At 41.1% G+C, this 26570-nt stretch overlaps 1 protein-coding gene across 1 annotated transcript in view; it reads left to right on the top strand.

The window, feature by feature from the left end:
- Window positions 1-26570, top strand: part of LOC124709304 — a 195664-nt gene that overhangs the window by 43058 nt on the left and 126036 nt on the right. Inside the window, exons 2-3 of the mRNA XM_047240829.1 lie at window positions 5910-6082; window positions 22375-22529. Coding sequence (XP_047096785.1) covers window positions 5910-6082; window positions 22375-22529 — 328 coding nt within the window. The remainder of the gene's footprint in view (window positions 1-5909; window positions 6083-22374; window positions 22530-26570) is intronic.

A 26570-nucleotide genomic window follows, 5' to 3' on the forward strand; every position in this document is an offset into this window, starting at 1 on the left:
ACTTAATGACGATCCGCTCACTGTGGTGGAAACATATCGATTCTTAGGACTGGTTTTCGACACCTGATTGACTTGGCTACCTCATGTTTGTAAGCTTAAATGGAAGTGCTGGCAGTACCTCAATGCCTTCCATTGCCTGAGCAACACCAACTGGGGTACAGATCGCTCTACACAGCAGCGTAGCGCCACAGCAGCGTAGGGACCTTGTTCAGTCCCCCCTTGACTATTGGAGTCTGGTTTACAGTTTGGTGGCACCCTCAGTATTGAGTTTAGTCGACCCAGTGCACCACTATGGCGTTCGCCTAACAACGGGAGCTTCTAGAATGAGTCCGGTGACTAGTGCCCTGGTCGAGGCCGGAGTCCCTCCGTTGAAGGTTAGGCGTGCACAACTGCTCACCAGTTACATTGCACACATTCGTACTTCTCCTGCGCATCCGAATTACCATGTCGTTTTCGTGACCACTGTGGTTCCTCTCCCACATCAGCATCTCAGGTCAGGGCTTAAAATTGCAGTTCGCGTCTACTCCCTTCTGTCTGAACTGGAGTATTTCCCATTATCACCCCTCCTTGAGGTCCATTCACGTACACCTCCATGGTGTACACCTAGGCTGCAGATTCTTCTGGACCTTTCGCATGACCCTAAGGACTCTGTTAACCATGTGGTACTCCGCTATCACTTCCTCTAGATTCTCGACATGTGCTGGGGCCATGAAGTGGTTTACACAGACAGCTCAATGGCTGATGGTCACATAGGCCTTGCGTATGTTCATGGAGGACGTATTGAACCGCATTCCATGCCAGATGGTTGCAGTGTTTTCACTTAAGAGCTGGCAGCCATATCTTGGGCTCTTGAGCACATTTGGTCATGCCCTGGCGAGTCATTTCTCCTGTGTACTGACTCCTTCAGCAGCTTACAAACTATTGCAGCGGACTTTTAACTTTCCCAGAACCTTACCTTTGGTGTTGGGCAACAATCTCTCACCAGCAGCTTTAATTTTAAGTTTTATTCATGAGGGTGGGTTTTATCATTTGATTCAAGTTTAAGCACATGTCCTTTCTCCCCGTGTTCTCCACCCTAGTGCTTTTAGGGTGAGTTGTTGCCATTTTGTCATTATAGTGGTTTCCTCTTTTCTTCCAGCTGTTTTTTGTATGTCTGTTATTTCACTCTCACCCTTGTGGAATTACTTTAATCGGAATGAGAGGCCGATGACCTAACAGTTTGGTCACTCCCCCCTTTTAAACAACCAGTTATCATCTTTACATCTTGGGCCTGTTGCCCTTCCGTTTGTTGAGACTACGAAATTCCTGGGTGTCGGGCTTGATAGGGAACTCTCTTGATCCTCCTATCTCTCTTCCCTGGCAGCCCGCTGTACCCGATCCCTCAATGTCCTGTGTGTCCTCAGTGGTACTTCCTGGGGTGCTGATCGAACCACCCTCATCCCTTCATACCGCTCCCTTGTGTGTTCGAAACTCATCTATGGGTGCTTTGTTTATGCATCTGAATGTCCCTCCCTTATGCCATCTCACCACTATCCACCATTGTGTTATATGTTTGGTCACTGGTGCCTTTTACACTAGCCCGGTTGAGTGTCTGTGTGCTGAAGCTGCTGAACTACCATTGTCCTACTGCTGTGACTTTGTCCTCAGCACGTACACATGCAGTTTGTCTGCCATGTGTGGCTTCCCATCATATGCCTCCTGAGATGACTCCTTTGATCGCCAGTATGGGGCGTGTCCCTCTTTCGTTACCTCCTAGAGTCCACTTTTGGCACTTGCTCCATCAGCTTAACTTCACACTACCTGCATCATGAAGTGAAGTGGTCCATATTAACTTTGGCCTTCATTTGCTTTCTAAGGACACTACTCCAGTGTCGCTCTATTGTCTTCAGTTTCATGACCTTTGCATGGAACTTTGTGATAGTACTTTTTTGTACACTGACGGCTCTGACTGCCTGTGGGGGCTGGGTGTGCCTTCGTCATTGGTACCTGTGTTATTCGATATCGGCTTCCAGCACACTGCTGAGTATTTACAGCCGAGCTCTTCACCCTGTATCAGGCCACGGAGTACATCTGGCAACACAGCGTTTTCAGTTTTCCTCTGCTCGGCTTCACTGTCATTTGATAAGTGGCGCTATCCCACCACTTTATACACCTTGTGTCCTAGTTTTAATTGTCCGGCACTTCCTGACAGAATGCCCATTTTTTAATTGTTTACGTTCCCACTTGGGTTTGCTGTCTGAGTTATTGGCCATTTTAGCAAATGACATGAAGGCTCTCGATCTCGTTTTACTTTTTATTCACCAAAGCAATATGACAAAGGCCATTTTATTTTTAGTTTTGGGTCTCCGTTTCTGTATGGTGTCTTTTTTAACCCTTTCTCCATGTGCAGCTGTCTTCTCTTACATCAATTTTTGACTGACGTATAGTCATTTTTAACTCATGTTCTATAGTTTTGACTTGGCTGTGTCTGACCCCAGTTGGTTTCTGTGCCCTAAAGCAAAACAAAACAAAACAAAACAAACAGCATTCCTCAAACACTTGACAAACCTGTGCCATTTCAGAAATGCTTGTGCCAGACCATCATAATATACACAGTCAAGCTCAGACCATATGCCTTTGCCATTCTACACACAGACTGCATGCTCACTGATACTACATGTACCATGTGTGTGTCTAACTAGCAGTCATTCCTCAGTCATTCAGCAGTCATTCACCAGGTGTTGCTGCTATTGCCTGGACGGGTTTATATCGATGGTAGCTCAGTCGTGTTCCTTCTGACCTGTGTATGTACAACACTAGATATAACAAATTTCATGCTTCCAACAAATCACTTAAAATTCCACTAGCAGACACCCAAGTGCATGGGAATGAAATTCTACAATAAACTCGATGTTAGACGTACTGAGCATGGAGATAAGTTCCTTGATGTGAAAACTACATGCTCGCCTGGTGGAAAAATGCTGCTACTAAGTTGAGGAATTCATTAATGATCATTTTAACAGTGTCACTATTTAATATATGTGTTATGTATAATACTGTATGTACCAAATAATACTTGGAAAAAAATAGGTACTAAGTGCTGGAGAAAAACAACTTATGTTATTATGTTGAGCATAAACCTGTACTGATGAGATTACTGTGGGAAAATTATGTAACAATTATATATCATAACCCAAAAATTGATGTCTCCTGTACAATACGATCAGCTGATCTGTAATGTATTTTATGAGATGAATAAAAATGCAAGTACTTTCCTATTTGGTCATGCCTTTATCAGTCTGGCACTCGTTGAGCACATAACTGCTTTCAGGTTGGTAAGGATAAAATTTTTTCTTTGATTTTACTCATGATAAAAATTTGTACAACACAGTGAACACCACAGAGTAACAAAACTTGTAGGTTGCTATGAGTGTAGTTATCATATGTCACTTTCTTATGTTCTACTGTTTGTCTTAGTTGCACACTGAATTTTGCATCTTGAATCATAAGAAGTTGCTTAAGTACTATAAAAAGTTGACAGTGGTCTAATGTTTGAGACGTTGTTCATTTGGGCTTAACAGAGGTTGTTAGTGAAAGTAACTCAAAACCTTGTTATCCTGTTTGATGTAACTGCCATCTGTCAAATTACATAAGAAAAAATTGCTTTTTTCAAGAAAGATTGTTTTGGTGTGAATAGTTTTCCATATTCAGGAAGTCTTAGAAATTGATATATTTAATCAACTGTGACCATTTAACATTTGTGCTACATTTGCATTGAGCAGGCAAGGTTCAGACTTCTGGTGTAAGAGTCCTACATGTTCAAATTCAAATGGGTGATTATCAACAAGTTTTGCTTTATCATCTGCACATTGTGCATTATGTGTAACATTGTTACTGCTGATGAGTTATGCCTTTAAGTTATTAAGAAAGTAATGGCAAAGTCCTAACAAGATGTCTCCTTAAGTGAAGGGCATTGAGAACAGATATTTTTCATGTGATGGCACATGCACGCACACACAGTAGTTTGTAGCCCATAATCCACTTTGTACCAGCACACGAAAAATATCTGTTCTCAATGTCCTTCAATTAAGGAGATGTCTTGTCAGGACTTCACCATTACTTCCTTAATAGCTTAAAGGTGTAACTTTTATCATGAGTAAAATCAAAGAAAAAAGTTATTTTTACCAACCTGAAAGCAGTTATGTGCTCAACATGTGCCAGACTGATAAAGGCATGACCAAATAGGAAAGTATTTGCATTTTTATTCGTCTCATAAAATACATTACAGATCAGCTGATCATATTGTACAGGAGATACATTAATTTTTGGGTTATGATATATAATTGTTACATAATTTTTTCCACAGTAATCTCATCAGTACAGGTTTATGCTCAATACAATAACAGAACTTGTTTTTCTCAAGATACACAATTACCTAGTACCTATCTTTTTTTCCAAGTATTATTTGGTACACACAATATTATACACAACACTGATATTAAATAGTCACTTCAAATGATCATTGATGAATTCAACTCGGTAGCAGCATTTTTCCACCAGGCGAGCATGTAATTTTCACATCAAGCATCTTATCTCCATGCTCAGTACATCTTTACCATAAAGTTTATTGTAGAATTTCATTGCCATGCACTTCGGTGTCTGCTGGTGGAGTTTAAAGTGATTTGTTGGAAGCAAGAAAATTTCCTTATGTCTAGTGTTGTACCTACACAGGTCAGAATGAACATGACCGAGTTACCATCAATATAAATCTGTCCAGGCAATAGCAGTGACACCTTGTCCAGCTCAGTCCCCAACAAGCAGTCTTTCCTTCTCATCCTGTTCTATAAATCACCTTGATTTGGTGATCTGGGCAACTTTCCTGGAACTCTCCTGTTCCCTGAACCGTGCTAGACCTTCTCCTACATCCTTCTTTTTATTTATTTTCTCCTTCAACCCTCCTGCCAGGAGGGGCCACTGGCTCTGAAAGCTTGCTCATTTCTGTAACTTTTGTGTGTTTCTCCTGCCACCACTTCATGAGTAGATTTTTATCTATCCAGTTATATTAGTATATAGTGTGTATTACAATATGTAACAATTTTCCAACACCCTGCCTCAATACAAAGTTGTCTTTAAAATTGTTTGGCAGTGCTGCTAATAAATGTTCAAAAGTGAATAAATAAATAAAAAAGAAAAATGAAATAAAATAATAATAAATACTGCTTCTGTATTGTAACTTTAATCTGTGAGTTTCAGGATATCAAGAGAAGTGCAAATTTGGTTCCTCATTACAGATGTTTTCAGAATGCAAGTTGGTTACCACTGAAATGGTGTTTGGTCATGGGTAATAGTTACTTTTCCTATGACAGGTTTCTTTAAGAAATAAATACTGAGAATCAGTATTAGTGGTTGTAGTCCTGTGAACAGGCCTCTGCAACCTGTTTTTAACTCTCACCACAAATAATTACTACTGTAAGCTTAGGGTGTAAAAAAGATTCCAAAGTTAAAATCTCAATTTTTAAATGCTGATACAACAAATCAAAGTAGAGACTCCATTAACGTAGTGCTGTAGGATGATACTGAAAGTTCATTGCTGTTTTTTACTTTAATGAAATATGTACTGGACTGCCAGAAGGTGTTAATTTTCTACAAGTTTTGAAATTTTGTCTCATGAATATACCTTGTGATTTTGCCTAGATCATTATTTCAGAACACCATCTTTTTTCAGCAACTCCTTACTGCACTGACAAATTAGCATTAGCTTAAGTGTTTGAAATTAGTGAAAATTTAATGGAAAATTTTTTCCTTCTACCTTTATATGAACACTAAAGTTAACATATTTTAAGCTATAGGAAGGATCTGAGTGTATCATTCTAATTTTTGGTGTTGTTGTTGTTGTTGTTGTTGTTGTTATAGACTGAAATATTTTACAGGTATCATCTGTACTTAAAAGTTTATATGATGCTGATAACACCGCACATATTGTTCCACAACTGATATCTTCAGGAGTGGAATATCCAGTGTGTTACTTCAGTACAGCAAACAGGAATATCCAACCGTTGTGTAAAGTCTTATGCAAAACAGCTGGATTTCAGCTGTGTGAGAGGTAATAGCTTTCTCATAGCAGGAAGCTTAAATGTGTTGGTATGGTATATTCTTCACTAAGTGCTGACCTAATGTAACTGTTAGCCAGTAAGTAGTGTATACTTAGTGGAAGGAAAATAGTTCTACTGCATCTGATGGTTAACAGAAATGGTCTTGCTAATAAAATCCAATCAGATTAAAAGTACAAATAATATAGAAATCTTATTAAAACACAGAAGGGTTTGGGATGTATGTATGTATGTATGATGGTTCAATGACAAGTGCTTCTCAGCTTACCAAGTAGTGAAACTGGATAGATAAATCTACTCATCAAGCAATGGCAGTATAACAGATATATAAAGGTATTTAAATTTGCAAGCTTTGAGTTGGTGACTCCTCTTGGCAGGATGATTGAAGGAGAAGGAAGAGGTGTGGAGGAAAATGGCTGGAGAGATTTAGGAAATGAGCTAGAGTTCAGAAAAGTTGACAAGAACTTATGTGGAATGAGAAGGGAAGACTGATTGTTGGGGACTGCACTGGACAAGATTTGAAAACCTGAGAGCTTAAAGGTGGAAGATAGTATAATAAGACAGATTACTACTGAAGATTTAATAAGAATGGAAAGATAAATGCATTGTATTTGGTTGAGGTGGGTGGGGGAAAGGAGCAGCTTCTATAAAGAAACGCTGAGACCAAAGAAATTAAATTAAGACCAGTTGGGTGGTGAGAAATGACAACACTTTGTAATGCCAGTTCTCGCTTGCAGAGTTCTGAAAAACCGGTGTCTGGGAGAAGAATCCAGTTGGCACTTGTTGTGAAACATGACTGCATGCTGTAGAGCATGCACTGCAACAAGATACTTCATATTGCCAGTATACATCCTCTACACAGCCCACTCATCCTAACTGATAAATTGGAGTTCATCATGCTGATGTAAAAGATGGAATAGTGCTGTGTGTTCATCATGCTGATGTAAAAGGTGGAATAGTGTTGTATACAACATGTTATTCCACAGATGGCTCTACCTTTGATAGTACACGTATTGCCAGTTAAAAGGCTGGTATAGGTGGTGGTAGGAGTGTGGATAGGGGCAAGTCTTACATTGGGAAAAGTCACAGGGGTAGGAGCCTTAGGGTAGGGAGATGACTGCAGGAGCAGCATAGGATCTGACAAGGATATTGAAGAGATTGTGAGGTAAACAAAAAGCTGACCTAGATTTGGTGGCTAAAATTTAGGGCAGAACAGATTTTAAGAAATTATGGCCTTATGGAAGTAGCTTATTACTACATTAAAATTCAGGATAATACTGAGTGACAAGAGGGGTTCCCCCTAAGTTGCTTTTTTTGGAAGATTCAGCAGTACAAAGAATGGATGTGATGGCCTGGGAAACCTCCTTTCGAATTAGGCTGGTGGTGTGATTACATCCAGTGAAGGCTGAGGTAAGAATGGTGGTATATTGTTCTAAAGAGTCTGGATCTGAAGAAATGTATGTACCTTGAATGACAATGCTATTTGGGAGGGAATGTTTGACATGGAAACGATGGGAGGCCAACATGAAGGAAAGTGGCATAGGATTCAGAGTAGGGCAATGTGAAATTAACTTGGGAGAATGTATTTAGAGATTCCAAGAATTTTAGGAGTGTTTGCAACAGTATTATCAATTTTCTTCCTTTTTCATTTTCATATATTTTGTCAGTATCTTATTCTTATCTGTGATACATATGTCAGTGACAACAAAATGATCATTCTTGAAGTACACCTTCTCTAAATTTATCTGAAAGTTTTTTCTGAGACCTAAGACTTCAATACAAGAATTTCCATAGGAGTTCCCAAAGTATCAACCAACCACAATACTATTGCACCTGAGAGTGAGGATGCTTCAGTCAGTTATTGAGAGTTTTTATCATGATGTTTCACAGGGCACACTGAACCAATCTGATAGTAAATGGACAACTGTCTTGAAATCATTCAGTGAGATGAGTTTTCCTTAGTAACCGCTATACTCGTTTACTGTAATGTCACTGTATGTTTTCAATAATGGCCATGGGATGCTAAGTGCAATAATATTGTGGTTAGATAATCCATGTTACCCTTCAATATGGGCTAAACTGACCTGTTTTGATCCTAGATGGGTGTATATGAAGTTCTCATGAAGTATGTGTGAAGACACCAAATGAATTCACACTAGCTGAATTGAAACACTAGCTTGTATACTAGCCTTTACAGGCGCTTTAGATTTTCTTAGAATACTTAGATTTGTTTTAAATCTCCAGTTTTTCCCTACTGCTGATTTCATCTGACAATCCAATTTCATATTATTTCTTTTCAAGCAGTTGCCCCTAAATATTTGCATGTGTTGAAATGTTGATTGCTAATTGTATAATCAGATGCTATTAGATTCTTTCTCTTTGCTATGAATTCTTACTTTTATCCACATTAAGGAGAGCTTGTAGCGATTAGAGAATTTCTGTGTAAATTCTAGAACCACTCCTCCTTTCACTGTCTCGATCACACGACGCTCTAGATACAAGTGTGGGATGGTAAAATACTACCTACTGTGCATCACACGTTTGTGTGTGCAGGTTTAAAGTCAGTTGCGAGAAGAAAGTAGATGTGGTGGTCAAATGGCACCAACAAGTACTAGTTGAGCAATCCATAGATGTTTTAGAGGAAGAACCATGGAGTTTTTATGCAGCTCTGTGCCTATTGTGTCATTGACTATTGTTATGTGAAACAAGATCAGTTGAAAAAGTAATCTTGTAAACTCTTAATACAGCCTTGGTGGAGGCAATACCTTTTTTATGATTCATGTGAAGTAGATGAGATCCCAAACTCAGAGGAGCATAGAGGAAGATGTGGGAGACCCGCACTGCTGACTAGGCAAGGTCCTAGCAGAGGTGGTTTGCCATTGCCTTCCTCCAACCATAATGGGGATAAATGATGATGAAGACAAGCATCTCAAGGCAGGGAAAATCCTTGACCTTACCGGGAATCGAATCTGGGATCCTGTAAGTGGGAAGCGAGAACACTACTGCAAGACCACGAGATGTGGACTGTGAATTAGTCATGGTTATTAAGCCAACTCTTTTATAAAGGTGATTAAATCTGTTTCTGATGTTGGACGGAGCGAGTGACTTACTGGGAGTTGTATATGTATGTGGAAAGTGAGAATTTTATTCTGTATGGAGTTCAAACACACCATTTGTTAATGAAAAGTAAAGTTCCCGTATCTACTTATTTCACAAGTAGAGAGAGATGCTTAAATATTGCTGTACCTAACATCATTCTACAGAGACGAAGTCAAGAGTTTTCCAGCAGCCAGCTAGCCAGCGAAGATCGGCTGTGAATCTAGAGCAAGTCACCTCGTATAACAGAAGTGGGAAGTTTGTACGCCTACTTCTCACTTTAAATTGCCATCAAAAATGTTAAAACGTGGCAACCTGTGTGAAAGGACCTGAGAAAATTGGAATTTTAAGTGAAAAACCTAGAGAAGCAGTTATGTGTATAACATGACAAGGGGTTTACTCTGAGACATTGGAATATGTTCAAGTATCCAGTGAAACAAAATTTGAATAAAAAATAGTGAAAACATGGAAAATTCACAATTATAGAACAGCAAAGATGATTTCAACACATTTGTATAAGAAGAAATATGTGTAAAACACTTCAACCAAGATGATCTAATGTGGGGAGTAAACAGCTCTCACACACATAGTGCTGACGCAGACGCAGAAACCAACTACATCTGATGCTGCTGGCGCCAGCTGCTGTTCACCAGTGCTGACCTGCCTCTACATCTGCTCACCTACGCAACACAACTTCTACGCTGGGTGAGCGTGAAACAAAACTTCATTACTTTAGTACAAAGTGGTACATGCTGTTGAGTGAACTTTCATTGTATAATAAAAGTTAGTTTTAAATGCTTACTAGGGCTAAAGCATATAAAAACGTGGACAATATACAAGAAGTTGAGGGCACTCAAGAACCAGCTATGGCTATGAGAGTTAGTAAAGAAACACCTGACTGGGCTGAGTTGGTAAAATTAATTAAAGCTTAGAGTGCAACTCTGTTCTCAATTTTGTTATCAATTAAATACCTAGAGTGAAGCTTTAAATACTCAGTCTTAAATTAAAATCATTAGACTCACCATTAAATACCCAGAGTGAAGTTTTGAATGCCCAGTGTGAAACTTTAAATAATCAAGCGACAAATCTAGGTTTGCTAAATGCTAAAGTCGACTCGCAAAGCAAAGAATTTAGTAATCTATGTGAAGGCATGGGTGTTCTTAAGACTGAATTTGATGCCTTAAATACTGGAGTAGAGAATTTAAAAATAGATTTAAAGAATGAATTGACTAATCCTTGACCATTCATGTAAATCAAATGTTTAATGACCTTAGAAACAGAATGACAATTTCAAAGTTTTATAAAAAATGTTAGAATTTAACTTAGAGGACAGATGTAATACCCCCTGTAGGTCCGGTGATTAGAATAGGCCCAAGGTATTCCTGCCTGTCATAAGAGGTGACTGACATGAGTCTCACACGTTTTGGCCTTATGTGATGGTCCCCTATATGATTTGACCTCCATTCTCCAAAATTTTGCCAGAGTGGGCCAGTTGGGGAAGGGTGCCTTACATGGTGCATTGTGTCCATCATGCATTGAGATCTTTGGCCCACTTTCTCGTCATCACATTGCAGTCCCACCCATTCTCCATCTCTCGGTGAGGACACCTTCCTGGGTGTGTTTTCCACCAAGCACTATGGAGTGTCACTTTCTGCATCGACGATGACCATGGACTACTTTGCACGTGATATCCACCACAGTAGCCACCAGTCTGTTGTTGTGTGGCTGTCATGTACCCAATTGGTTGTAGCCCTCTGACCACATAGGGATCTCTCTGCTGATGCCAGTGCCATTAACTCCCCATATATGCCAAAAGATAAACGCCCAACCCCATGGGGCACCGGGACTCCTGGCAATGACCATCCTGCCAGGTAGCCTTGGCTGCGGCTGAGTAGCACCCCCTGATCAGAGTGGGTGGCATCAGGGAGGATGACATGATCATCTCTTGCTGGTGGTGAAACACCAGCAGTCTCTAAGCATTCACAAGCTCAATTTAATGCACAGAAGTATGACCCCAAATCGTTCCCCTCCCCGGCCACACCATGGGAGGAACATCAGGCTAAAGAGGGCAACGGACCTTATTCGCCGCAGTTCCTTGTATGTTTGAATGTTCAACAAAAAACTGAGGCTTTGTTGTCATCAAGGATTTCCCATTAGCTCTCAGAGGACAAGTTTGGGGAGGTGGAGGGCTTGTCCAAAATGAGATCCGGGTCAGTCTTGATCAAAACAGCACAATCTGCCCAGTCACGGGTGTTTCTCACTTCTGGCAAGCTGGAGATGTCTCTGTAACCCCTGTAGGAGCTTAAATATGGTCCAGGGCATAATTTCACAGGGACCTACTTTTGTAGTCTGACAACAAGTTGCGCAACAATTTAGAGCAGTGAGGTGTAAATATCTTCCAGATTTTCCAGTGGGGTCAGAGGGATAATCAAGTTGCCACGGATTCCTTCATCTTGGCCTTCGAGGGTGATACATTGCCTGAGGTGGTCAAGGTTATGGTTTACTGGTGTGACGTAAAGCCCTATATCCCTCCCCCAATTCGGTGCTTTAAGTGCTGGAAGTTCAGCCATATGTCTTCCAGCTGTACTTCCAGCATCTCATTTCTAGATTGTGGATGCCCATCGAATCCCAATACTCCATGTGCCCCGCCTCCCATCTGTCAACTGCGGAGAGCACCATTCGACTTGCTCGCCAGTCTGCAGGATTCTCCAGAAAGAAAGGAAAATCATGGAGTAAAAGACCTTGGACCAACTGACCTACACTGAGGGTAAGAGAAAATTTCAACACCTGCATCCTGTGCGTATGACATCGTCTTATGCCGCCGCAACAACAGTTCTGGCACCATCAGGTCCACGAACCCCAGTCACCTCTCAGCTGGAAGATTACGCCTGCCCCCTTGATAATGGGGGGCATTCCTCCTGCTGTTGTTCCTGCACCACCTACTTCGGGAGCAACCCCCCCCCCCCCCCCCCCCCCCCCAAAAACCATGTGGGATGTCTGTCGCCACTTCTAAGCCGGAGAAGTGTAAGTATTCTTCGGCTTCTCTCGCTAGGAAGGGGTTCCTTGGGTCACACTCTTCCCATGTTTCTGCTAGTGGGAAAAATGACACCCGCCAGTGACTGAAGAGCCCAAAAGCAGCTGGTCATAGGGCTTCATGCTCATCCTCAGTCCCGGAGACTGAGCCAGTGAAGTCCTCCCAGCCAGGGAAACCTAAGAAACAGCGAGAGAGATCCAAAAAGAAAACCCCCTAAGTCCAAGGAAATTGCAGTGGTACCCACACCATTGCCACCTACAAGCTCTGCATCTGGGGATGGGGTGGAGATTCTAGCATCTGCTGAGGACCTATATCTTGCCAGACCCTCAGAAACAATGGATATAGACTGCTCAGGCAGTAAGTCAGTGGCAGCAGGTGACTCTGAGGCATAAACTACCTCATTGAATTTTTCATGCCTTCCCAGTCGCACGATGACCTCATCCTCCCATGGAATTGCGATGGTTTTTTTCTGCCACCTGGCTGAGCTACAGCAACTGTTAAACTTTATACCTGCTATCTGCATTGCCCTCCAGGAAACCTGGTTCCCGGCAATGCAGACCCCTACCCTCCACAGCTATAAGGGATATTACAGGAAACGTAGTGACTATAATCGAGTGTCAGGTGGAGTTTGCATTTATGTTCTAAACTCACTCTCTAGTGAACATGTGCCCTCTTCAAACCCCTCTTGAAGCTGTTGCTGTCAGAATGATGTCGCAGAAAATAATTGTCTGCAATGTATATCTTTCTCCGGATGGTGCAGTTCCCCTGAATGTATTAGCTGTGCTGATTGATCCACTCCCTAAACCTTTCCTACTTCTGGGAGATTTCAACACCCATAACCCCTTGTGAGGTGGCACTGTGCTTACCGACCAAGGCAGAGATGTCGAAACTTTGTCTCAGTTTGAACTCTGCCTCTTAAATGCTGGGGCCACCACACATTTCAGTGTGGCTCATGGTAGTTACTCGGCCATTGTTTTATCAATTTGCAGCCCAAGACTTCTCCCATCTATTCACTGGAGAGCACATGACAACTTGTGATGTAGTGGTCACGAAGGTCGGCAAGCTCTACAGTGGCATAAGCGGCACCCTTCCCTGGAGCACCTCATGGCCTTCAAACGGCTCCATGCCCATGTTTGCCAGCTAATAAAACGACAGAAGTAGGAGTGTTGGGAGAGGTAAGTGTTGCCCATTGGGTGCCATATGTCACTTTCCCAAGTCTGGGCAAAGGTCATACATGTTTTTGGATACCAGACCCCAACAGGTGTTCCTGGTGTTACCATAAATGGTGTGCTATCTACCAACACAAACAAGATTGCCAAGCGCTTTCCTCCAGCCTCTGTGTCAGAGAATTACCTCCCAGCTTTTCGCACTCTCAAACAGTGACTGGAAGGGAACATCCTCTCATTCACTACACGCCACAGCGAATCCTATAACACCCCATTTAGAGAGTGGGAGCTCTTCAGTGACCTTGCACATTGTCTGACGCAACTCCTGGGCCTGATTGGATCCACAGCCAGATGATTAAACACCTCTCATCTGACTACAAGCAACAACTCCTTGTCATCTTCAACTGGATATGGTGTGATAGCATCTTTCCATCACAATGGCGGGAGAGCACCATCATTCCAGTGCTCAAATCCAGTAAAAACCCATTTGATGTGGATAGCTATCGGCCCATCAGCCTCACCAATGTGCTTTGTATGCTGCTGGAACATACGGTGTGTCGACAGTTGGGTTGGGTCCTGAAGTCACGTGGTTTACTGGCTCCATGTCAGGGCAGCTTCTGCCAGGGTTGCTCTAGCACTGATAATCTTGTGTCCCTTGAGTCTGCCATCTGAACAGCCCTTTCCAGACAGCAACACCTGGTTGCCATCTTTTTTTACTTACATAAAGCATACAACACGATCTGGCGACATCATATCCTTGCCACATTGGACGAGTGGGGTCTCCAGAGCCCGCTCTAGATTTTTATCCAAAAGTTCCTGTCGCTCCATACTTCCTGTGTCCAAGTTGGTGCCTCCCATAGTTCCTTCCATATCCAGGAGAATGGAGTACCACAGGTATCTGTATTGAGTCTCTATTTTTTAGTGGCCATTAATGGTGTAGCAGCAGCTATCTGGACCTCCATATCACATTCTCTGTATGCAGAGACTTCTGCATTTTGTACTGCTGCTCCAGTACTGGTGTTGCTGAATGTCACCTACAGGGAGCCATCCACAAGACTCAGTCAATGGTTGTAGCCCACGGCTTCCAGTTTCCAACCGCAAAGTTGTGTGTCGTGCACTTCTGTCAGTGCTGTACCATTCATCTGGACCCAGAACTTTACCTTCATGATATCCACTCACTGTGTTGGAAACACATTGATTCTTAGGACTGATTCTCAACCCTCGATCGAATTGGCTTCCTCATCTTTGTCAGCTTGAGCATAAGTGCTGGCAATGCCAGTTCGGGTGCAGATCGCTCTCTGCTCCTGCTCCTGCTCCTGCTCCTGCTCCTGCTCCTGCTCCTGCTCCTGCTCCTCCTGCTCCTGCTCCTGCTCCTGCTCCTGCTCCTGCTCCTGCTCCTGCTCCTGCTCCTGCTCCTGCTCCTGCTCCTGCTCCTGCTCCTGCTCCTGCTCCTGCTCCTGCTCCTGCTCCTGCTCCTGCTCCTGCTCCTGCTCCTGCTCCTGCTCCTGCTCCTGCTCCTGCTCCTGCTCCTGCTCCTGCTCCTGCTCCTGCTCCTGCTCCTGCTCCTGCTCCTGCTCCTGCTCCTGCTCCTGCTCCTGCTCCTGCTCCTGCTCCTGCTCCTGCTCCTGCTCCTGCTCCTGCTCCTGCTCCTGCTCCTGCTCCTGCTCCTGCTCCTGCTCCTGCTCCTGCTCCTGCTCCTGCTCCTGCTCCTGCTCCTGCTCCTGCTCCTGCTCCTGCTCCTGCTCCTGCTCCTGCTCCTGCTCCTGCTCCTGCTCCTGCTCCTGCTCCTGCTCCTGCTCCTGCTCCTGCTCCTGCTCCCTCAACATTGCACTTACTTGACCCTGTGCACCACTGTGGGGTTCGACTAGCGACAGGAGCTTTTATGATGAGTCCGGTGACCAGTGTACTGGTGCTGGCTGGCGTCCCTCCATTGAGGATCAGATGTGCACAGTTGCTCGCCAGTTACATTGCACACATTTGTAGTTCTCCTGTTCATCCGAATTAGTCTCCTTTTCCGGCCCGCGGCAGTCCATCTCCCACTTCGGCAGCCGAGGTTGGGGCTAACGATTGCGATTTGCGTGCGGCCCCTTCTCTCCGAACTGGAGTCCTTCGCTTTACCACCTCTACTTGCGGTCAGATCACATATACCTCCATGGTGTACGCCTCAGCTGCAGCTTTGTCTGGACCTTCCATGTCGCCCTAAGGGCTTCGTGAACCCTGTGGCTCTCTGCTGTCCCTTCCTCTAGATTCTTGACATGTTTCAGGGCTCTGAAGTGGTTTACACCAACAGCTCGATGCGTATGTTCGTGGAAGACATGTTTGACAGTGCTCCTTGTCAGATGGCTCCAGTGTTTTCACTGCAGAGCTGGCAGCTCATATCTTGTGCTATTGAGCACATCCACTCATGCCCTGGCACTTCATTTCTGCTGTGTACTGACTCACTGAGCAACCTACAAATTATCGGCCAGTGCTATCCTCGCCATCCTCTGGTAGTATCCATCCACGAGTCATCCTATGCTCTGGAACGGTCCTGTCATTCAGTGGTGTTTGTGTGGACCCCAGGACACGTCTGAATACCAGGCAACCGAACTTGCTGACAGACTGGCCAAATAGGCAGTGTGGAAACCAGTTCTGGAGAGGGGCATCTCCAAAACTGACCTGTGATCTGTCTTACACTGCAGGGTTTTCCAGCTTTGGGAGATGGAATGGCATAACAGTATGCACCACAAGCTGCATATCATTAAGAAGACGATGAATGTGTGGAAGTCTTCCATGCGGTCCTCTCATAGGGAATCAGTTGTCCTCTGCGGGCTCTTAATTAGCCATACATGGCTAATGCATGGTTGCCTATTCCGTCGTGAGGACCCACCTCTGTGTTGCTGTGACTCCCAAATGACAGTCGTCCTGCTCTTGCTGGTCTGCCCACTTTTAGCCGCTCTTCGGCGGATTTTTAATTTTCCCAGCTCCCTACCTTTGGTGTTGGGCAACAATACCTCAACAGCAGCTTTAGTTTTATCTGTGAGAGTGGAGTTTATACGTCTATGTAGGATTTAGTGCATGTCCTTTGTCCCTCTGTGTCCTCCACCCTAGTGCTTTTAGGGTAGCAGTTTTAATGTGTTGCAGAGTGGCTGGCTTCTCCTTTTTATTCTCATGGTTGGCCAGCCTCTGTAATCTGCTTTCTTGTTTTACTCTCTATCTTCTCTGTTGTTTTCTTGTCCCCTTTTGTCCTTTTTAGAGTTTGTTGCATTTCCTTTGTTCTTTTAGTTTTTCCTTTCTTTCCAATTTCCATTTTGTGTTAAGTCTTGTTCGTTTTATTCTCACACTTGTGGCATTGTTTTATTAGGAACAAGGGACCGATGAGCTCATAGTTTGGTCCCTTCCCCCCTCTTTTAAACCAACGAACAACAACAGATGTAACAATGTGGAATCTGAAATTAATGAAAAGTTAGGATGTTTTGAAAATGTGTGTAATGTTAAGTTTAATGCTGTAAAGCAGGTATTGAATACTTTGAAAGAGAATGTAGATAAGAATAATGAATTAATACCGATTATTTAATCGCAAATTACAGGTGTCAGTACAAGAGCAGATAATGCAGAAAGAAATTTCAAAGAGTATAATGCACTCTGATATCATAAATGTAAGTAGTTTGGATGAACAGTTTGAAGAAATTATAAATTAAAAAGTTAATGAGAGAATAACATCTGGGAACGCATCACCTATTCCTTCTTCCGAACTCTGATACCAGGAAGGGTATAGAAGACCTATGGAGAGAACTTAAGCTTATTAAAGATGAAGTAGAAAAAAGGGTAACGTCACCTAATGTGGTGTTAACAAGTGAAGCTGTGACTGTTTTACAAGGGGGCTAATTCAGGGTTATCTAGAAAATTCCCTAAATTTGAGCTGGAAAGAGATGTACATCCAACCCATTTCTTAAAAAGGTTTAACCAATCATTACCAAAAACATTGGGAGGATACTAAGAAAATTGAATTTGCTGTGGGGGTACCTTCTAGGGGACGCCTCAGAATGGGATACAGTAAATATTGAGAATTTTTCCGCTTCGGAGGACTTTCAAAAGAAATTTAGAGAAAATTACTGGTCTGCCAGTGCACAAGAAAAGTTAATATCAGATCCATGGGACCCAGGCGGAGTCATCTATCCCCCAGGAACATGAACATTATGAGTTAATGGCCAGAGTGACTACTGTCGGATCCAGAGTTGTTTTTGGTGTTTCTTCCAAAATTGTCTTCCTGCACCAAATTACTTTAAAATCTTAAACTATTGTCATCTAACCTTTAAAATCTAGAAGTATCCTGGAGTCTTAGTGCTTAGAAAACAGAGTATGGCTATAAAATAGAGAACAACTTAAGAAAATCACCAAAAAGAAGTCATATCTAGACAAAATAAACTGAATAGATTATTATATTTATGGAGAATATAATAAGATGTGACTAGCCTAACAATTGTTCTACCATAGTGTAAAGCTTTCCTATTTTGTATAGAGCATTTTATACCTTTTATGAGATGTTATATAGATGGGAGGCTTTGTATAAAATTTTGAAAGGGGTGGGTATTGTAGATAAGAGCATGATTTACACGAACAGATAAATCATGACTAACACAAAACACACAGCACAGATTTCAAACAACCCTTACAAACAAGTGTGCCTGATTCATCATCATTTGCCGTTTTCATAGGGTTGCTAGAATTTCCTTTGGGGACTTCAATGGTGAAGGTGGGACAAGTCCGTTCAGTAGGAGACTATTTAACACCAAACCACCTCCGGCATCCCACTCAAGTACCTGAGGTAGGGATCCTAGGGAAGGGGTATGGGAAGGGTTTCCTTTCTTTGGGGCTATCTTCTTTCTCTTCTTCAATCCTAGCATCCACATCTATTTTTTTCCTTTCTTACTTCTTGTTTAAGGACCTGTCTATTTTTTTCCCTCTTTCCATATTCATAAAGTTCTATCATTCAAGTCCGTCCTTGTTTCCGTGGTTTCTAATAGCCTACATCTTACCTTTAGATAAGAAGGCTGAAGAATCAGACTACATGAACACACATCCACATATACACAAGTATATACTTAGACACAAACATACAATTACAGACTGGAAAGCCTGTCACAATGTGAGAACTGCCAAGTGTTGTAGGGGAAAATGTGGGTACATCTAGAAATATGCACACATATATAGGAAGCTATGGCAGTTCATCAAATATACATAAGAAAAGGTGCATATAAACTAAGAGAGACATGAGCAAAGAGAGAAAATGAAAGTAAGAGAGTGTTAAATCATGATGATCAATAAGAAATGTCAGTATAATAACTACTCTAATGAATTGAAGGATAGTGGGATATGAATAGTATGTGTTGACATAATATCTATTGAAAGTATAGAAGCTGATAAGTTGGGGAGGAATCTGGGGAGTAAATTATGTATTAAAGAATAAATGTGAAACTTAAGATATTTATATCTTTACCAGAAAATATTTAATTATGTTATACATAGAAATGTATACTAGGGTAATGAACAGCGAGGCCTACTCAGAAAGGATAAGGGGGTGTGCCCAGCTTTCACTAAGTATAAAGGGCAGGCGTACCTCCATGGAGATAGAACGACCTGTGGCCTAAAAAAATAGGGATGTTTTATAAGGGGTTCCTTGCCAGATGGAATGAAAATAAAGTGCTCTCATAAGGTGAACCCACAAATAAGGGATAAGTGCTGATCTTAGAAGAAGGGGACAGTATAGTGACAAGTCACAAACTTTATAGGAATTATTCTGGAAATTATAAATTCTATGAACAACTAGCATTATTATGTTTTGTAGAAATAAGTATCCAAAAGAACACTTTCAGTTCGCCCAGAGTTCCTCCAAACTAAAAAAGTGATAATAGTACATACTAGAGAAAAGGCGGTACAAAAGATATGAACATAAAATAGATTACTCATGTGTCATAAACACCTTAAGTTTTAGATTGAAAAAGAAAATAAAGAAAAGAGAGAAATTTCTCAAGATTCCTAAATATTAGAAAAACTGACTAAAACCACGAGTAAATGCTCATATCCTAATGTCAAAGTAAAATAACAATGAATAGCAAAACAGAAAGTGAAAGATTACTCACAGTTATTGAAAGAAAAGAAATGTATACTGTTGAAATATAAAATGTTTTGTGATATTAGTTGCATAATGATTATGTATAAAATATTGTGTGTTTGATCTGAAGGGGTGGGTATGTAGTGATTCAAGAACTTCTGTGTAAATTCTAGAACCACTCAGCCTTCTACAGTCTCAATCACATGATATTCTAGATACAAGTGTGGGATGGTAAAATACTGCCTACTATGCATCACATGATTGTGTGTGCACGTTTAAAGTCAGTTGTGAGAAGAAAGTAGATGTGTCAGTTGAATGGCACTGACAAGTGCTTGTCAGGTAATCCATAGATGTTTGAGGAAGAACCATGGAGTTTTTATGCAGCTCTGTGTCTATTGTCATTGACTATTATGTGAAACAAGAACAGTTGTAAAAGTAATCTAATAAACTCTTAATCCAGCCTTGGTGGAGGCAAGACCTTTTTTATGATTAATGTGAAGTAGAATCATGGTTATTAATCCAAATCTTTTTATAAATGTAGTAGGAGGGAGTGTGTGTCAGATATGATACGCGAGTTGGGATGTAAGTCATCAAAGCAAAGACTTTTTCGTCGCAGCGAGATCTATTTACGAAATTTGTCACCAACCTTCTCTTCCGAATGCAAAAATATTTTGTTGAGCCCAACCTACATAGGTAGGAATGATCATCAAAATAAAATAAGAGAAATCGGAGCTCGAACAGAAAGGTTTAGGTATTTTTTTCCCGTGCGCTGTTCGGGAGTGGACTGGTAGAGAGATAGTATGATTGTGGTACAATGAACCCTCTGCCAAGCACTTAAATGTGAATTGCAGAGTAATCATGTAGATGTAGATGTAAATTTGTTTCTGATGTTGGACGGAGCGAGTGACTTACTGGAAGTCGTATATGTATGTGGAAAGTGAGAATTTTATTCTGTATGAAATTCAAATATATCACTGGTTAACAAAAATTAAAGTTCACGTATCTACTTATTTCACAAGTAGAGAGACTGGCTTAAATATTCCTGTACCTGGCATCATCCTACAGAGACAAAGTCAAGAGTGTTTTCCAGCTGTCAGCTAGCCAGCAGAGATCGGCTGCAACTTTCGTGTAAGTCACCTAGTATAAAAGAAGTGGGCAGTTTGTATGCCTACTTCTCACTTTTAACCGCCATCAAAAATGTTAGAAGCTGCCATTCATTATGCAAAGTGCAAATGTCAGTCATTCTGCAATTCCTTGTGATCTAGTGACAATTCATAGTGGTATGCAACTGCATTGTCAGATAGCATGACTGCATATTCATTAGGAGATGACAATGGGATATGTTGTCAGTGGTCTTACAGAAATCCAGCTAGATGCACTAACCTGTTCACCTGCATGTATTATTTGAATGATCTGTATACAGGTAAAAAAGAAACGGTTTCACCTCAGTAGTTTTCTTCTGGATCCATGCTAATTTATTCAGAGAAGCTTGTATTTCTCAAAGAGGATCATAACATTTGGCATTAGAGTAAGATTCCGTTTCCTGGTGCTTTTTTTCTAGTCACATGGTAATGTTCCCTAAGCATGACATCCTTAACTAAGAAAGTAGGTAATTCTGTTGTAGACAGAATGAAAAATCAAACAGGAATTTGGTCATGGCCCGGGTTGTTTACATAAAGTAGTTAAGATACCAGTCTGTTTTAATTGTCCATGTTACAATTCAAAACTTTGTTACATTGTTTGAACTACCTAATAGTTTAGACAATGATAAAATAAATATGTAAGGCAACTTGTATCGTATTTTCAGATAAATATTACTTACCTTGAAAAAATGTTACCTTGCAAAGTTGGTCTCAGTGTCACAGCTGCTTCCTTCACTCCTGTATAACCTATTGCAAAGAATTTGTCCTGGCTTTATTTAAATGACGAGTCACTGGAACATTGTTGCTTTTAAGCATTTTCTTCTATTGTTTGCATGTTCTTGAAACACTATTTACCATCACATATTGAACATTGCTCAAAAATACATGATGCAACTTGCTTGAGTCATACAAAGAACTTAGTTGATCAGACCCCATGTCCCAAACTCAACACATGCTAAACCCACTCTGATAAAGTGTAATACAATCCTGATGTACTTAGACCCCAGCTTCCAGTACTTTCTAGATCAGGATAGTCCTAATTAATATTAATATGGCTGTCTTCACTGAAACTGTTCTTCAGATTTAATTTACATATCATTTTCTGAAAATAGTTATTTAAGTAAAGATATATAGCCTTAATGGTTAATAATAAAGGTTGAAACTTCCTACAGAAAAATTGCTTCCTGCTTCCTGTTTCCTATAAAATTGATTTCACTTTTGATAGTAAATTAGAGAAACTATAAATGATCAAAATTTTGTTTATATGAAAACTGAAGCAAGACAATATTGTTTGTTCTGAATTTGTTTTTAGGTTATTTATGTTGACAACTGTGACAGTATCTATCTTGTACCATGAAAATTAGTTATGAAATGTCAATACAAATAATAAAAATATAGTAACAGAAAAGTAGCCATTTGGTAATCAAATATGTTCAGGAAATATCTACAGATGAGAAGTATATAATTTAAGTACAAAAATTAAACTGTCTGGCCAAAATGTACACAGAATCATATATTTTGAACCATTATAGAGTCATAACTGATTTTAAATAATAGAGATGCTAATATCTGTGATCTCATTAGTCGGTGAGGTTATCAAATGGTGCTAAGATAGTATCCTCATACATTAATACATTTTGTTTGAAAGTTCACCATTTGGTAATACAGATGTATTAAATTAACTAACTTTAAAAATATACTTGTAAGTATGCTATCAATGCTGAAACACTTACAGTGCAGTTTTTTGTTTCAGATCATATGCAGTAGTACCAAATGATCGAAATTATGCAGATAAAGGATTTTTTGTTGATGTTAATTGTGTAGGTGATGAGTATAATGTTAAACAGTGCAAATGGTTCTCAATATACAATAGTTCATGCCATTATTTACTTGCTATTAAATGTATAGGTAAGTCAACCCTCAAATTTTTTGAAATAATTTTTTTAACATGCACTGCTTTTTTGTGAATTAGTCATCTTATTTAAAATATTCTGCTTTTATATGGATGTGAAAGTTGGAAGAAGTATATTGCTGTTAAGAAGAAAAAATTGCCAGTTTTCGGGTCACCCACTGCATTTTGTCAGATTGTTCACGACTGTCAATATCAAAATTGCTCAACTTCAGATTCTACAGCTACAAACCGAAAAAAAAATTGTTTTCATTGAAACCTCAGAAAATTCTTAATGGAATGACTTATCCCTCTGGGAAACAACTACTCCAAAGAGAGGCATATAGCACATAAAGAACATATTTTAAGATAAACCTAGGTAACAGCACTGATGTCATTTTTCCTGGTCATGAAACATTACTGTCCTTTTAAATAGGTAAAAGGTTAAGATTTATTGCAGGATCTGAATAATAAATTTATGAGAAGTGATAAATTTCTAATGTTACAAGCAGTATCCTTCCACATGGAATAGGTATTTGCCCTTACCCAGTAGTGATAAAATTGCACAGCAAAAAGTTCCTATGTGGACACTCCCTGCACATTGGCCTGCAAGACATGGTGGCAGGGACAGTTCATCCATGTAGTACATACTATGGGCCCCATTCTTCACAGGTTGTACACTCATATTGCCCAGAATTTTTTGAGCAAATTAACTGCTGGTTTTTAGCTAAAAATAACACTGTGCAGGATTGTGTAGGTCTGATTGTGCAGCGATTTAGGATCTCTGTAAATAATAGATCATGTACTTAAAATTGTATACTTTCAAATGTTTGAAAGATACATAAATGTAGCATTATTTTATTAAACCACATTTTACACATTACACAATACCCTCTACATATTCTATCACTGATTTATTTGCAAATTTGACAGCTATTTCCTTTTCCACCATCCATTTACTCTGTTTATACCTAATTCTTTCACATTTTTGTGCATTTGTTTGTGACAAACTGCTCCAATTGACTTTAATGCTGTCTGTCACTTTAATTGCCAAACTAAGTAGTTTACATTTTCTCCTATTACTTTGGCTTTCTGTTAACCCAGTTTTTAAAATTTTGTCTGTTTTCATGACTTTCTCAATTGATTTTTTCCTTCTTTTCCAATTTTACGTATCATATAGATCACCCACTCATTACTGTTTATTAACAATTTATGTGCAAATTTTTCTAATTTTGCCAGCTTCTTTTCTTCTGTTTTCTATCTTTTTCAGCCTCTGCTTATTTATTTCTTTCTTTTTTGCCCCTCCCACAAGGAATCCCATCTCACATCACCTCTGTTCTTTTTGAAAACGTGCCTTTGCACTATCAAAACTAAGGTCCCACATTCTATTTCTTGAAACGTGCTTGTCACTTGGAGTTACTCCAAAAGGCCTAACATAGAAAGTCCCCGTTTCTGGATGCAATCCTACCCTACACTAGGCTCTTTTACAGTTTCAAATACAGCAATCTCTTGCTCTTACCCAGCTAATCTGTGACCTATATACATCATCAGCCAATTTCCACTCTACCGGACTTCTCTCATTCTACAGTATCCTAGAGTTATCTGCCCCTCATGTTTCCTTGAATGGTATCATCTGCCAAGCCAACTTCAAACTGCAACAACATGCCAGACTTCACCTCAAAAAGCTATCCCACCTTCTCAGTGGTGTTTCTCTTCCTGTCCCTCTGCAGCTCCCTAAACAGCCACATCATCAACCATCACTCCTCTCATACAAACCAAACTTGGCCAACCTCCTTACCATCTCATAGCCTTCACCACTGCCTCCCCGAGCAGTGATGACTCGCAGACACAAGAACCAGTCACAACAGTACAGTGTTCTCAACCTCTCGTCCAAAGCACTCCCTCCCCCTGAATTATGTATCATCCATGGATCTACTTTCCCTTATAGTTAATGTCAACTGGAAATATCGCTCTGGAATCCAGTCCCAAAACCTTCCCAACAGCAAACCTGACATTGAAACCAGCCTTGAACAGTTTCGACCACGATCCTAACTTGATCCACCACCACTACCTTAGAATCATCCATTACAAACATTCCAAGGATTCCTCACATCCAGCATTGCTTCACAACCTTCTGTCAGGTCCCTACAACATGACCCCTAACCTGTCCTCCCCAGAACTCCAGGTTCTACATTCCCTCAAAGCTAATGACTCCATCCTTATCCTCCCAGCAGACAAAAGATCTACCACTGTGGTACTTGACTGACAGGAGTATGTTAGCGAAGGCCTACACCCGCTGTCAGATGCCTCTATATACAGCATCTGGCATCAAGATCCCCCCATCCCTGTGATTCAAACTGACCTGCAGTCCATCGTAAAAAACCTCAGGACCCTCACAAGGACTTACACCGCAATTCATAGAACTTCTTAGCCAAGCCACCCAAACCATGCACCTCTACCTTTTACCTTCTTCCTAAGATATACAAACCCAATCACAGGCTGTCCTACTGTTGCTGGCTTCAAAGCACCCACTTTATGTACATCTACCTAGGTTGACCAACACCTACAACCCATAGTATGACGACTTCCCTCCTACATTAAAAAGACCAAACATTTCCTAGATTGAAACTTCCTGGCAGATTAAAACTGTGTGCCCGACTGAGACTCGAACTCGGGACTTTTGCCTTTCGCGGGCAAGTGCTCTACCATCTGAGCTACCGAAGCACGACTCACGCCCAGTACTCACAGCTTTACTTCTGCCAATATCTCGTCTCCTACCTTCCAAACTTTACAGAAGCTCTCCTGCAAACCTTGCAGAACTAGCACTCCTGAAAGAAAGGATATAGCAGAGACATGGCTTAGCCACAGCCTGGGGGATGTTTCCAGAATGAGATTTTCACTCTACAGCAGAGTGTGCACTGATATGAAACTCCCTGGCAGATTAAAACTGTTCTGCAAGGTTCGCAGGAGAGCTTCTGTAAAGTTTGGAAGGTAGGAGATGAGATACTGGCAGAAGTAAAGCTGTGAGTACCGGGAGTGAGTCGTGCTTCGGTAGCTCAGATGGTAGAGCACTTGCCCGCGAAAGGCAAAGGTCCCGAGTTCGAGTCTCGGTCAGGCGCACAGTTTTAATCTGCCAGGAAGTTTCATATCAGTGCACACTCTGCTGCAGAGTGAAAATCTCATTCTGAAAATTTCCTAGATTGTCTGAAATCTGTGCCCATCCCACTCCCACAACACACCTTGCTTGTCACTATTGATGCCATCTCCCTCTATACCAACATCACACACGTACATGGTCTGCCTGCTGCTGAACATTTACTCAGTCAATGCCCACATGATTCCAAGCCTATGACATCCTTCTTGCTCAACTTAATCAACTTTATATTTACCAACAATTACTTCACCTTTGAGGGGCAGACATAAAACCAAGTCAGGGGTACAGCCATGGGAACCAGGATGGCCCCTTCCTATGCCAACCTTCTCATGGGTTGCTTGGAGGAGGCTTTCGTGGGATCTGTAACTCATCAGCCCCTGGTTTGGTTTGGCTACATTAATGACATCTTTACCATATGTATTCGTGGTGAGGCTGACCTGCCAAAATTACTGGAATCTCTGAATACCTTCTCCCAATTAAATTTCACATGCTCCTGTTCTGAATGCCATGCCACTTTCCTTAATGTTGATCTCATCCTCACCAAAGGCCAGCTACACACTTTCATCCATGTTAAACCTACCAACAAATAATGGTACTTACATTTTGACAGTTGCCATTCTTTCCATGTCATACATTTGCTCCCATACAGCCTAGGCATCTGAGGAAAATGTATTTGTTTGTATGCACACTCTTTACAGAAATACACTACCATTCTCACTTCAGCCTTCACTGCACATAATTACCCCACCAGCCTAGTTAAAAAGCAGATTCACTGGGCAATTGCATTCAATCCTGGTACTGCTGATTCCTTAAAAATCAACTTCAGAGCACACCATTGGTGACTCAGTATTATTGTGGTCTGGAATGTGTCATGCACTGAAATGAGATCCATTCTGTCTGAGATTTT

The sequence above is a fragment of the Schistocerca piceifrons genome, chromosome 1 (assembly GCF_021461385.2).
Source record: "Schistocerca piceifrons isolate TAMUIC-IGC-003096 chromosome 1, iqSchPice1.1, whole genome shotgun sequence".
Classification (NCBI taxonomy): Eukaryota; Metazoa; Arthropoda; class Insecta; order Orthoptera; family Acrididae; genus Schistocerca; species Schistocerca piceifrons.